Genomic DNA, 14,248 nt, shown 5'->3' with positions numbered 1-14,248 from the left:
CCTATCACAAGAAGGCACATGTGCCCACCTTTGTACAGATTGGGGCAATGCTCCCATGTACCTGTGAGTAAAGCTCAGACTCCTCTGCCTGGCATTTAGGGCCCACCACAATCAGAGGATACCCTACTTTTACAGGCTTATCTTCCCCACTTTCATGTACTTGATATCCCCAACAAACTGGACTATTTTGCCCTCAGAACATACACCATTCTCATTCCCCACTGCCTTTGCTTACAGACATATTTATACATACACACACATATATACACATATACATATTTCATATAAGTATATGAAATTATATCTATCTGGAATTATATCCCCCCCTCTATCTTTTGAGTTCACATTCATCCTTTGAAACCCAATTTGAATGCCACTTTCTCAAATGGCCACCCCACTCACATGTGCTATAACATTTTATTTGCATTTCCATAATGAAGTTATTATATAATATTGTAAATTATAATTGTCAATATTGGTGTTATCCTCCAATTAGACTGTAAGCTCCTTAAGGGTAGCTATCATGTCATATATAAATTTTACCCCGTCCAGTGTATAAAACAAACAGTAGTACTTAATAAATGCTTGTTGTGTTACAGTGGTATGTTTGGTATGATATGATATGGCATGAGTTGGTGTAGTTTGGTATAGCAGTATAATAAGTTTCTACCTTTTACAGAAAGGTGAAAGTGTGTGTGTGTGTGTGTGTGTGTGTGTGTGTGTGTGTGTGAGAGAGAGAGAGAGAGAGAGAGAGAGAGAGAGAGAGTGTGTGTGTGTGTGTGTATGTCTGTATGTTTCCTCCAAGGACTGCTGTATTTGACTATGAAACTAAGAGAGACAAGATATTCATTCAATCAAAAAGATCAAGGACCTATATGGACTAGAGGAGGATGGCTATTCTCTGTTGGTTGGAGGCCCTCACCTGCAGAGAGAGTGATGGTACTGAGTTTCACACGGTAGAGGTTACTACGGACTCGCCACTGCTGAACCATGGGATAGCCCATTGCCTCATCATACCGGATGTCCCCTAGGGGAGGAAAGCAAAAGATCACAGAATTAGAAAAAAAAATCAATCATACCTGCATAGGTTTTAATCACAGGGAAGTGAGATCCTAGAGTTGGAAGAGACTTTAGAACATAAAATGCTTAATTTTGGAGGGAACTTAGAACACAAATTGTCAGAAATGAGGGGGGCCTTAAAACATAGATTTTAAAATCTAGAAGAAGCCTTAGAACATGGAGTGCTAGAGCCTGCAAGAATCCTAGAGTACAGGTTATTAGAATATAGACTAGCAGAGCTGGAAGGGACTTTAGAAGTCAATAAGTCTGACCTCATTTTATAGATGGGGATGCTGAGGCACGGAGAAGTGAAGTGACTCATCCAGCATCACAAAGCCAACTAGAGAGAAGTCTAACTCTGTATGACCTTTGTCAAGCCTTTTAACTCCTACAGAATCCAGTTTCCTCATATGTCAAATGGGAATAATGTGACATCCATCCCATTACCTCATTTGGGGCATAAGGGTGAGGGCTTTGAGGAACAAATGAAGTAAAGAATGCTAAAGTGTTTTGTAAAGGTAAAAGTGTCATAAAATGGTAATAAATGATCGTTATTTCTATACCAAAGTCTTCTTCCAACCACTAATCATGGTATAGAGATGACACTGGGTGTTAGAAGACACTGCCTATGTCATATAGACTCTGGCAGGTTGTACAAAGTTGAGAAGGCTTCAAGTTGGCTTTGGAGACACATGATATTTATTGTCTATGTCTAAGGAATAGCCCAAGTGTGGTACCTTTCTTATCTCCAGAAGTCTGGCCACCATAATAAGTCAAGCAGAGTATCTACTAAGTCTTAGAGAGATTACAATCTGCATTAGTGGAGAGAGTTCACATTCTGATGAAATTAATGATCTCTTGATCCACAATAATCATAATCAAAATAACAATAATAAAATAAAAAAAAGGACTATCACTATTATTTCCAGATACATGGCAAGAACAAGGCATGTTATCTGTTCCCTCTTGGTCCCCTGATGACCTCTCATTTTAAATATATTTGATAGTGAGATTAAAATAAGTGTATCATTGAATCAATTTATTTCTTCTTGGACATTATTGTGGTTAAGAAATGAAATAAAATAAAATGGTCCATTATGCTCAACTTCTTTTGAACATTATTAACCTTTCAGTACCAAAAACCAAAAATACCAATTACATAAGTTATAAAGCAAAATATACATTTTCACTAAGTATATACCCATTAGAAATAATTAGGGAGAGGCAGCATGCTGTGATATATAGAATGCTAGACTTTGAGTCAAAAAGACATAGGTTCAAATTCTGGTTTTGAAACTCACTACCTGTGGGACCCTCATCAAGTCATTTAACTTTTTTTTCCCTCAGGCAGCTCTCTAAGACTTCACATTATGGACAGATACACAAGCTGTGATTTGTGTTGATGGACAGAGGCCTCTTGTTTATTTTTCTCCATATATTGACACAGAAGTCCATCCTAATGAGATTTCATTTCTATTAATTCATTCTCTCTCTCTTCTCTCCCATACACTTCCACTTTTGTTTGTCCTTCTTAGCTACTTTGGTGTTTGCAGAGCAGATGCTTCTGGAAATGAGTAAGAGGTCAGAAAGATATTCTGGAAGCTCAGGGAGCAGCAGAGTATCACCTTTAGGAATTAGAAACACTCTCAGTGGAATGTAGATATCCTATTGAAACTCAGAAGGCAGATAGATGATTCAAGAGCATGTGAGCCTACTGCAGGAAGGGACAGAGAAATGGCAGATGTTGAGTGTGAATCTGCTTTATTTAAACCCTCTTGGGCATTAGCAGGGATGCTATCTTGGAGGTAGAATGCTACCCAAAGAAGGGGCCATTCAGGCAGAGTGGCACTTATAAAACTCACTTCACAATGACTCCATCTGCAAAAGAGGTGCTGCCTCTTCATGGTGTCTGGCAGTGAATTTAGGAAAGGGATGATGGTGGGGGTGGTACACAGTAACTAGGAGGTGCCATGATTAACAGTGGAGGATGCTCAAATTGGAACATTCAATGGTGCTCCTGGCTTCCATGTTACAAAGGGCCTTGTTACAGCAGCATAAAGATACAGAGCAATGTGGAAAGAATAAACTTTAAGTGACAGGCAGAAATGTAATAGGGGGAGGTGGGGAAATTTAGCAGGAAGAAAGAAGGGAAAAGAGATAAGATTGTTTTCTGGGGAAGTAAAATAGATTTAAAGTATATGCAAATCCTATTCCATGATGGATTTTTTTATTTGTTTATTTTTACACTGAAAGTTCTAACAAGGACATTAAGAAAGAAATAGACTTAGAAAGGGAAATCTTTCCAGATTCTGATGCTAGAATCAAGCAAAACGATGAAAGGGAAAGAATATATTGGATATGAATTAAGAGGATCTGGATATGAATCCTGACTTTGACACTTCTTATCTGTGGCATCCTGGGCAGGTTACTTATAATTTCTGTGCCTTAGTTTCCTCATCTGCAAAAATTAGGGTTTGAACCAGATGATGACTCATGTCTCTAAATCTATGATCCAGGCTCTGAAGTAAACTTTCATATGAAGTCAAAGCTATTTGAAGTATTTCAGAGGCCGTTTAGGGAAGTAAAAGCACTGGAATCAAAGTGACGAATGCTGAGCAAAGAACCCCTGCACATGAGATTTATTAGCAGGGTGAGCTAAGCAAGTCACTTCCCTTTTCTGAACCCCATTTTTCTGATTTAAAAATTGGGACTGATATTTGTACTGTCTCCATTTTACAGGGCTGTTATGATGAATTTGCTTTCTAAACTCTGATATGCTATAGAAATGTGAGTTAGATTTCATTTGCTTTTTCTTCCTACGTCAAGGATGACACTATGTCTAAGGCCTGGAGCTTCCCCAGACTTTCTGCCCTCTTCCCCAAAGAAACAGGCATCACTGAATAAGCAGGGCTTAGGGATGGCTGAGAAGAGAAAGAAGGGACAGTGTGAAGGGAGCATGAGGGGAAGAGACATTGTGTCTTACCAGTGAGCATCTGGAGATCTGGAAGGGGCTCTGAGAGTACACCTCGGCACTGCTCCTCCACAGGCAGTGGGATCACCATCAGCCCGTCAGCCAGCTGGGGAAAATCCTTGATGAAGTTGTTTTCCCTGCAGAGAGGAGCAGAGATATATTCCAAAGCAATGGAACAGGAGGCTTTGGGAAAGAGGGGGCAGGGCTCCAGTCTAAGTAACCATAGGACCTAAGAGTAGACCTCTTGATGCTAACTGGCAGGACTTGGGAAACTGTGCCTTTTGCTTAGATTTTAAGGCAGCCTGAAGTATGCTTCATTTAGAGCCCCAAAGAGAGGGCTCTATCTTTTGAGATATTTTCCATCTCTTCTACAGTCTACCAATATTTATTGATCACCTACTTTGTCAAAGGAACTGTGGGAGATTCAAAGATATATCCAACACAAATCAGCCCCACAAGGAGCTTACAGTCCAGTAGGGAAGACAAGACATGTACATATAAAAAGATAACCCACAATGCAAGACGGTATACAATAAGGGTCAATATGTCATCGTATTGAAAGAATCCTGGGCTTGGAATTAGAGTCTCAGAGTTGGAAGGGACTTCAGAAGACACCTAAACTAATTTGTCCTGAACAAAAATGTCCACCACAACACTCCCAAGTAGTGGTCAACCAGTCTTTGCTTGAAGACCTCTAGAAAGGGGAAACCCATGATCACAAGAAGTAACCTCTTGTGCATTTGGAAAGCTGCAGTTAAGGAGTTCTTCCTTATATGGAACCTAAATCTGCCTCAGCAGCTTCCATGTGCTGCTTTTCATTCTGCCTCTGTCGGCTGAGCAGGACAAATCTAAAGCTTCTCCTCCACCCCACCCCCACAGAGCAGCCCTTCCAATAACTGAAGGTACTTATGGTGCTCTTTGCTAAGTCTTCTCATCTGTGGGTGAGATATTCTCTTCCCATTCTTGTTATTGACCCTCATGTGTAGAGCAGTCTCAAGGTCCTTAAGCATCTTGGTCACCCATGCATGGACACTCTTCTCCTCACATCATATCCTGGCTTTGCTTCTTCCTACTTGTGTAACCATGAGAAAATCGCTTCATCTTCATGGGCCTCAGTAATAAGAGGAACAACTGGCATTCATAATGCACTCTAAGGTTTACAGGGCTTTGCACATGTGACCTCATTTGATCCTCACACCACCCCTGTGAGCTAGATGGGATTATTACCCCATTGGACAAATGACAAAACAGGGTGAGGGAGGGTGAATGATTTTCCTAGATCCCACAGCTAGTAAGTCTCTGAGGCAGGACTGGAGTTCAGGTCTTTCTGACTCCAAATCTAGCACTCAATCTCTTATGCTACCAGTAGCTTCACCTATAAATTGAGAGGGTTTGCCTAGATTGTCTTTAAGGTATCCTCTTGCATCAAATCTCATGATTCTATGCTCCTGTAATTGTATAGACCACAAATGCTGCAAGAGCTCAGAGGAAAGTGGTAACTATGAATCAGGAGGGCAAAGAAAGACTCCCTAGATGAGGAGGGACTTACATTGGGCCTTGAAGGAAACATAGGATTCAGATGGGTAGAAAGGAACAGAGGAGTGCTAAGGAAATCAGAGCCCACATGATAAGTTGGACACACAAGGGCCCAAGTCTACCAGACTATCCAAAAATGTTCTGTCACATAAAGAAGCTTGCTCATACTGTGATTAACTCATACATTACTCCTTTCAGGAGTATTTTCACTTTAAAATTACTGAATGGAAAGGCATGACTTTCTAGCGGTGGAATTTCAAGCAAGGTTCTATGAACTGAGCTTCCCTGTTAGGTTGTAAACTTTTAAAATATAGGGACCATGTCTTATTTATGTTTCTTTCTCCCTTAGGGCCTATCAGAGTACCCACCTTGTAGTAAGTGCTTATTGCTGGATACAGATAGGGACTGTGATTTTACTGCTGTAGGGAGCTCCCAGTGAGGAAGTTCCCTCTGCCAATGCATGTCAACACCTTCTCTGGAACTTATCGCCCCAGAGAATTGCCTCAAAGACCAGTGAGAGGCCAGAACTTGCCTAGTCACACAGCCAGTATGGGTCAGAGACAAGACCTGAACCGAGGGCTTCCTGGCTTGGAGGTCAGTGCTCTCTCCACTACACCAAGTTGCCTCTCTCAATATCTGTTGAGCAAATGAAATACTTTTGGTGGTTTTCACTGGCTGTCCCCCATTCCTGAAGCATTCTCCTACCTCATGTCATCTCTAGGCTTCCCTGGTTTTCTTTAAATCTCAGTTAAAATCTCCCCTTCTGCAAGAAGCCTTTCCCAATCCTCCTTACTCTTAGTGCCTTCCTGCTCATATTATCTCCAATTTTATCGTGTGTGTGTTGTGTGTGTGTGTGTGTGTGTGTGTGTGTGTATGCGCGCATGTCTTCTTTGTACATAGTTGTTTATACAGCCTTCCCTCTTACATGGTGAAATCCATAAGGACAAAGTCTGAGTTTTTTTACTTTCCCCAGTGCCTAGTACATAACAGGTGCTTAATAAGTGCCTGTTGACTTGACACAGTCAAGATGGCTTCCTAGTATCCATCACATCATGCCTAATAGGAGGCTACTTTACTTTCTTAATCTTGTTGGGTTGGCCTTTCCATCAAATCTATGGGACAGGATGCCCAGTATAGCAGAGTACTGGACGTAGAATCAAGAGACCTGAATTTGAGTTCCAGCTCTGATACTTAGTGGCTGTCTCTTAAACTTCATAAACTTAATTTTTTCTCATCAGTGAAGTGGGGATAATAATATTTGTACTAACTACTTCACAGAGCCATTGTGAAAAATGCAGTCTGTAGATCTAAACACACCACAGAGATGAGAGTGGTTGTCATTCTTGTCATCATCTTCATTGCCAATCCCAGCTCCCCAGTCCTGAGTGCCAAGAGTCGATTTGTTCTTCTAATAGACTTTCCCTGTATAAGTATTGCCTGTGGTTGCTGCAATTACTCCCAGCCTCTGGAGCCTCAGGGAGGGAGGAGGAGAGAAGCAAAGGGAGGGGGATGTTTATAGCTCTATTTCTCCACTTGGCACAAACAACCTTGAAGTTAAAAACAAAATGGGAAAAAAATGAAAGCAGGCAAAAAAACAAAACAGGTACAACCAAAACAAGCCCTTTGAAGCCTGTTTCCCAGAAAGTTGAAAGGCAGCCACAGAAAACTGAGCATTAACGTGGTCACGTTCTTTCTATGGGCTGTGGCTCCCCTGGCACCAGAGTATCCTGACTTCAACCACTGCAGGCAGGAAGGATTGGTTCTCCCTCAGGGGTCAGGGCAGAATTCCCAAACCAGATTTCATTTTCAAGGAAAATGATCAATGTTGAGGCATGGTATCCATCACAGAGGTGATAAGAGTCTGAGACTAGAACAAAGTGAGAGCTTAATGATCCTTCTACTCTGATGTCTAGGCCATCTGACAGACCCTGCCTGGGGTCGCTAGGGGGTGTGTATGTATATGTGTGTGTGTATGTGTGTTTAAAATAGCTCAAATAGCTCAGATTAACTAATTATAGCAACATATAGCCATGGAAAGAATCAAAGCTACTATTGTGAGAGTGATTTTCAATATATATATATATATATATTTAAACAAACAAAAAAAAGACATAAGCCTGAGAATCAGCAGACCAGGGACAAATTCCAGCTCTGTCACTAACCTGACCTTGAGAAAGGTCCCTTTCTCAGCTTCATTTTCCTCATCTGTAAAGCAAGAGAGCTGGACTTGATGAGACCCAAGGTCCCTTCAACCTCTATGGCCACATACTCACACCTCTTTTACTTGGGATTTACCTTGCCGGGCTGGAACTTCAACTAGATGACCTCTGAGGTCCTTTTCACCTCTAAATGAGGATGATGGGACCATAGATTTAGAACTAGAAGAGATCTTAGAGATCTTCTGGTCCAACCCCTTTCCTTTTACAAGTGAAGAAGTGAAGCCAAGAGAAATGAAGTAATTTGAGCAAAGTCGAATAGTAAACTGGATTGGAAGCCAGGTCTCCAAATCCAGAACATTTTTTTTTCCTGTGTACAACAATGAGTAAATCAAAGGATTGTGAAATCTAGAGCTGGAAGGGATCGTAGAGTCCATCTATTCCAACCATTTCATTTTACAAATAAGGAAATTGAGATCTAGGTATGTTAAGTAAGTTGCTCAAGGTCTCACAGGTGGCAGAGTCTTGTGAGTGCCTCGCTTTGCCTACTTTTGAGCTGTTTTATGAATCATGTGACATGATATTTGTGGATGCATTTTGTAACCTGTAAAGTTGCAACATCTGTACAGATGTGGGTGGATTTTATTTTCATCATTATGGTCAGTAATAATAGCTACTATCCCCAACTAACCATTTCAATACCACAGAACATCGAAGGTGTTTTCTCCATCCAGAAGCTAGGTAGATGCAATTTGGATTTTGACCAGCAGGGGGCTCTAAATTCCTTTCCATTTGCTTTTCTCCGACAACCTTGGCAGCCCTGATTTCTTCCCTGGGATTTGTCCAAAAAACCTTTCTTTTAGGCTTTCCAAGAGCATCTTAGAAAAGCTGATTGCATCTTCTACCTGATGGCCTGGTTGGACATGGCACCAAAAGCCAGAAGGAGACGAGTGGAGGAGGAGGGAGAAGCAAAGCAGGATAGAATTTTTTTAAAAATCACAGAATTTGAAAGTTGAAAAGGACCCTGGTGACCATCTAGTCCAACCCATAGAGGAAAGGAATCTTCTCTCTTGTACACCTGATAAATCACCCTGGAATCTACTTGAAAGACCTCTAAGGATGAGGAGCCCTCCATTGAGGTGGACCATTCTACCTTGGGGCAGCTCTGGTAGGAAGTTTTTCCTGTCATCAAACCTAAATTTACTTTTCCGTGACTTACAGCCATTGCTCCTGGCTCTACTCTCTGGTACTAAGCAGAACAAGTGCAATCCCTCTTCCATTTGAGAGCCTTTCAAGTACCTGAACAGAGCTATCAAGCTACCATGTCCCCTCTGAGTCTCCTCCAGGCTAAACATGCCTTTTTCTTTAAACGAGTCCTCATATGGTATGGATTTAGGAGGGCTAGGAAGGCAGGGGGACTAGGGTAGAAACCTGGAAAAGAAGGGGCATTTGACTTCATTTGTATATCACAGGGTTTGAGGCCAGAGATTTGGTTCAGAGGACCTGAACTCAAAATGTCTATTTTTTAAGCCTTACTTTCCTTATCTGTAAAATAGAGCTAATAATACTTAATCCTACCTACTCCCCAGAATCATTGTGAGAAACAAATTGGATAATACAATCAAAGAATTATGTAAAATTAATTATTATTTCAGGATTAGGGCATCCCTACCTTCAGACCTCTGACAGAAAGGTATCTTGTAATGAGCACTGAATTGGGAATAGGAAGGACCTCTTTCAAATCCTGGCTCAGTTTCTTCATCTACAAAATGCAAGCAATGATATTTACAATATCTATCCCAGAGGGATATTTTGAGAATCAAGCGAGCTACTGTATATGAAGTCCTATATAAAGTTATAGTATTAATATCATCACAGTAGAAGTTAATCAGTTGTCTCATTTGCAAAATGTGAAGGGGAACTGAATTAGGTGATCTTTAAGGTCCCTCCCAGCTCTAAATCCTATAATTCTATGACACGGGAAAATGGATCGGGATTTTTTTTTTATGATGTTAACAATCTGTATGTACGAAGGACACGGATGCCATGAATGGATTCTCCTCTTACTGTGACTATTGAACAATGCCTTTGCAGAGCTGATATTAGGGCAGACAAGCAAACAGATGCCCAGGGTGTAATATGCAGAATTTACAGCCAGGGAGGCCTTTTAATGTGAATTCTTAAAAACACATATATCTTAATGCAGCTCTCAAGCACATGCAGATTTAGGTTACATGAATTAGGTGCAGTCAAAACCCAAAGCCTCTAAAGGATAATTCTAGACCTTTGTGGGCAGGCAGCATTGAGGCCCTACAGGCTTTCTCAAGAATTTACTTTGTCAACAGAAGGCTAAACACTACAAACAAGGTGACAAGAATCCTAGACTCCTAGGTCTTAGTGCCAAAAGAAACCAGGAGAGTTCATCTATTCTAGTCCCTTGTCTTCTGCCAGGTAAGGGTTTATTTTTATTTTGTAAATGAAGCACCTGGAGCCTGGAAAATCACAGATTCTTAGAGTTGAAAGGATGTTAAAGGTCATCTAGACTGGCACCCTTATACAAAGCCTCTGAAAAATGGTCATCCTGCTTCTCCTCCAGCATTTCCATTGGTGGGAAATTCATTCCAGTATGAGGCAACTCATTCCATTTTTAGGAAGTTTTAATTGTGATTTTTTTCCTTTACATTAAGCTGAAATCTGTCTCCCGGTGACTTCTACCTATTTTATTCCTAGTTCTGCTCTCTGGGGCCAAGCAGAAAAAGTTCAGTCTGTCTTCCATATGACAGTTCTTCAAATTTACAAAAGTTATCTTTGTAAATCATACTTTGTTGTGATGTATTTTATATGTGGAAAGAAAAAATATGCAGAGTTCAGCAGACTACAGAAAACACTGACCATGTATCTGTCAGTGAATCTAGTGTATTGCCTTTGTTAAAGGAGAAAATTATTTATAATTTCCATCTCCACAAGTATTGACCCTTAGCTTCAAGGACCATCCATTGATGGATGCCAGATAATTAAAAAGCCAAGCAATATTTTAAATGTTCAATCTACCACCAATTACGTGCCACCGATTGTTCCCTACCACTATTGGCAGCAAAACGGGTGGTGGTAAATCAAAATACCTAATTCTGTCTGCCAAATGATGAATGGTTTCTCTCTTCACAGATTTCTGAGAGCCAGGAGGAGGAGGTACTAAATTGGAGTAGACAATTGTCACTTAAAGTCATTTTACTTTGTATCCTTGAATTAATCTAAGGATTTAGAGCTGGACAGGAATTTGAAGATCAGTTAGACCAACTACCTCCTTTTATAGATGAGGAAAATAAGACCCAGAGAGATACACTGATCTGCCCAAGGTCATATAGATTGTAAGTAGCAGAGTCAGATTTTTGAACTCAGATCCCCGACTCAGAATCCAATAATCTGATTATAAAAAAAAAAGTAGAAGAGGAAAAAAAAACCAATAGTAACCTCCCTACCTTTCCCCTACCCCATTTCATATAACTGGATATCCATGCTGGATTTGAAATGGTATCAATTACCTGAAGCAAAATAAAATAAAAAATAAGCTTAATGAGGAATTAGTATTTGGAATATAGCAGCACTTGAGCATTTATGGCCTCTAGGAATAAGTACAAGCTCTCTCAGTTTGGCATTTTAGGGACTTTCATGATCTTGTTCCAATTCAAGTTGATTCTACAAACTAAAACTAAACTAAATGCCTACCATGTGCAAAACCAATCTTTCCAGCCTTATTCCATACTTTTTTTCCCTTTACTTATTCTACATTTTAGCCAAACTGAACTCAATCTATCTTTGCCAGAATTCAACATGCCATTCCCTGACTACAAACAAACAAACAAGCAAACATACAGCTGTCCCTTATGCCTGGGCTGTACTCTGTCCTCATCACCACTTCTCAGAATCCTTCAAGGCTCAGCTCAAGTGCCATCTTTTCCAGGAAGTCTTCCTTGTACCCTCCCCTATTTCTTGGTGTTCTCTTCTTCCTTATATTGCCATTTATTGACTTATCTGTGTGCGTGTCATAGTCCTCCTAGCAGAAAGAAACTCACTGACGTTAGAAATTATCTCACTTTCATCTTTATATCCCATAGTGTCTTGCACTCAGAAGATACTTAAATGTTGTTGAATTGTATTAAAGCAATGGTTAACTACAGAGGTGAAACCAGTTTATGCACAGTATGAAGACTTCAAGAGCTAATAAACACTGAGGAAATGCCCCTTATAAGTCAAAAAGCTCAGAAATATTTTTTTAAAAATCTTCTAAATATCCAATAATTTAAAATAATGAAAACTAAAGACGAGAAGACTGCAAGTAATTAAAAAAGAGATGAAAATCCTAATACTATTCCTCTAATCTTAACTGATCCTTTTCCTAAAAACAAACAAACAAACAAACAAACAAACAAACAAAAACCAATGATCAAGTTAGGTATTTTTTTTTTTTAGGCAATTGGGGTTAAGTGACTTGCCGAGGGTCACACAGCTAGAAAGTGTAAAGTGTTTGGTCTGAGGCCGGATTTGAACTCAGGAACTCCTGACTTCAGGGCCAGTGCTCTATCCACTGCACCACCTAGCTGCCCCCAAGTTAGGTATTTTATAATAGGGCATGGTACAGACCAGAGTAATGGTGCCTATATCAAAATGGCGTCTTAATGATGAGTGCCATTCTGAACTTATTAAGTTACTTTCAATTGTAAGCATTAAATCACTGGAGTTTGGTTAATGTACAGAAAATAAAATGAATTATTTATTTTGATTTCCTTGCATTTTCTTTGAAAAACAAAATAATATCCTTTCAAATCCTCCCTTAAAGGATACTGAGACAGGAAAAACCTGTACCCATGTAGAAAGGATTAAACAAATTCATTGAATCACTGCATGAATGTCTTTGAATTGAAAGGCATGAGGAAAGAATGAAGGACACTTCATCAATGACCAAATGCAATAATCAATTGTGTTAGAAAGGCAAAAAGTAGTAGGAAGTTCGCCAATGTATTTTGCAGACCACTGTTTTGTGTAAAAAAATCACTTAGCACTTGGGGTTCTAGTAATAAAGTGGAAAAGCTGCATATTGGAAGCTTTTTTTTTTAAATGTTATAGAATCTATAACCTTAATGCAGCACTGGAAAAGATGATTTCAAAACACAGTACTGGTTTTATAAACTACTTTTCCTTGATTGTTATTGGATTTGCAGGATTGTGGTCATATGATTTAAAGCCAGAAGGTTTCCTTAAGAATCTTCTAAACCAATCCTCTTCTGTACAGATAAGGAAAGTGAGTCCCAGGTGGGTTTAGTGACTTTCCCAAGGTCACAGAGATAGCAGGGATCAGAATCTGCATTCAAACTCTGGCTTTGCGACTATACATTCAGTGTTCTTTCTAATGCACTGCTGAGTTTATTGGTTTTCTGGGCAACAAAGTTTGAGCTGAAAATGTCTGAAATTAAGAAAGCAAAATATTTCTCACTGTAATTCAACTGTATCCCTGATATTGCCTTCCCAGAGCAAATGAGGCAAATAATTTGGTGCATCATTGTTATTGATGGGAATGTTTCTTTAAGCTTCATTTGTGCCTATGATGAGACTGGTTGGTAGTGAATTGACATTACAGATTCTTTGATAGTAATAAGTTGGAGAGTGTCCAGGGGAAGATGGCCATGATGGTAAAAAGAGCTTGATTCCATAGGGACTAACTGAAGAATCTGGGGATGTTTAACCTGGAGAAAAGGAGATTCAGAAGGGCCACATGGCTGTATTCAAATATTTGAAAAGCTTTCATGTGGAAGAGGGATTAAACTTGTTCTCTTTGGCCCTAGAGGGCAGTAAAATGGGTAGAAGTTGCAAAGAGGCAAATGTAGGCTTGAAGGCAAGGGGGAAAAATCCCAACAACTAGAACTGTGCAAAAGTATAAATGGTTGCCTTGAGAGGAGGAAGGGTCCCCCTCCTTGGAGGTCTTCATGCAGAGGCTGGATAACCAAATATCAGGTGAGCTCAAGTGGAGATTCATTCATATATAGATTGAGGTAAATGGCCACTAAAGGCCCTTCCAACTCTCAAATTCTTTGGTTCTGGGATATAGGCATTATTATTTGGAAGAAATGATCTAAAACAATGTAAAACACCAATCCAGGCTATGACTGTGCAGCAAATATGACTGGTAGAATACATAGAATAAAATAGAAATTCAAGCATTCTTTAAGAAAATGAGTTAGATGTATGCCATATGCAGCACACAGTTTCTATCAAAAAGGTATAAATGCAGCCTTTTTTTGAATAATGTGGCTATTGCTTTTATTCAGAATAGTATGAAGATTTTTCATATTATTTTCAGGTTTCATCAGGTTCCTGGGAAATGCTAATGAACACATTACAGATATATCTTAAAGGTCATTCAAAAACATGCTGGTGTTCTAAAGTAAGATCATTCACATACATACACAGCACCACACAGAGACTTTTAAAGTATTGAATAATATTACTGCAAATATGTCAGCAATTCCAG

The 14,248-nt window shown here is 39.7% G+C and overlaps 1 protein-coding gene across 1 annotated transcript in view; it reads right to left on the bottom strand.

Moving 5' to 3' along the window:
* Positions 1-14,248, bottom strand: part of ASTN2 (astrotactin 2) — a 1,115,013-nt gene that overhangs the window by 391,395 nt on the left and 709,370 nt on the right. The window contains 2 exon segments of the mRNA XM_020990605.2: positions 923-1,027; positions 4,043-4,167. Coding sequence (XP_020846264.1) covers positions 923-1,027; positions 4,043-4,167 — 230 coding nt within the window.

The sequence above is a fragment of the Phascolarctos cinereus genome, unplaced genomic scaffold, assembly GCF_003287225.1.
Source record: "Phascolarctos cinereus isolate Bilbo 61053 unplaced genomic scaffold, phaCin_HiC Scaffold_2;HRSCAF=192, whole genome shotgun sequence".
In the NCBI taxonomy this organism is placed as follows: domain Eukaryota; kingdom Metazoa; phylum Chordata; class Mammalia; order Diprotodontia; family Phascolarctidae; genus Phascolarctos; species Phascolarctos cinereus.
This window is presented reverse-complemented; position numbering and strand designations above follow the sequence as displayed.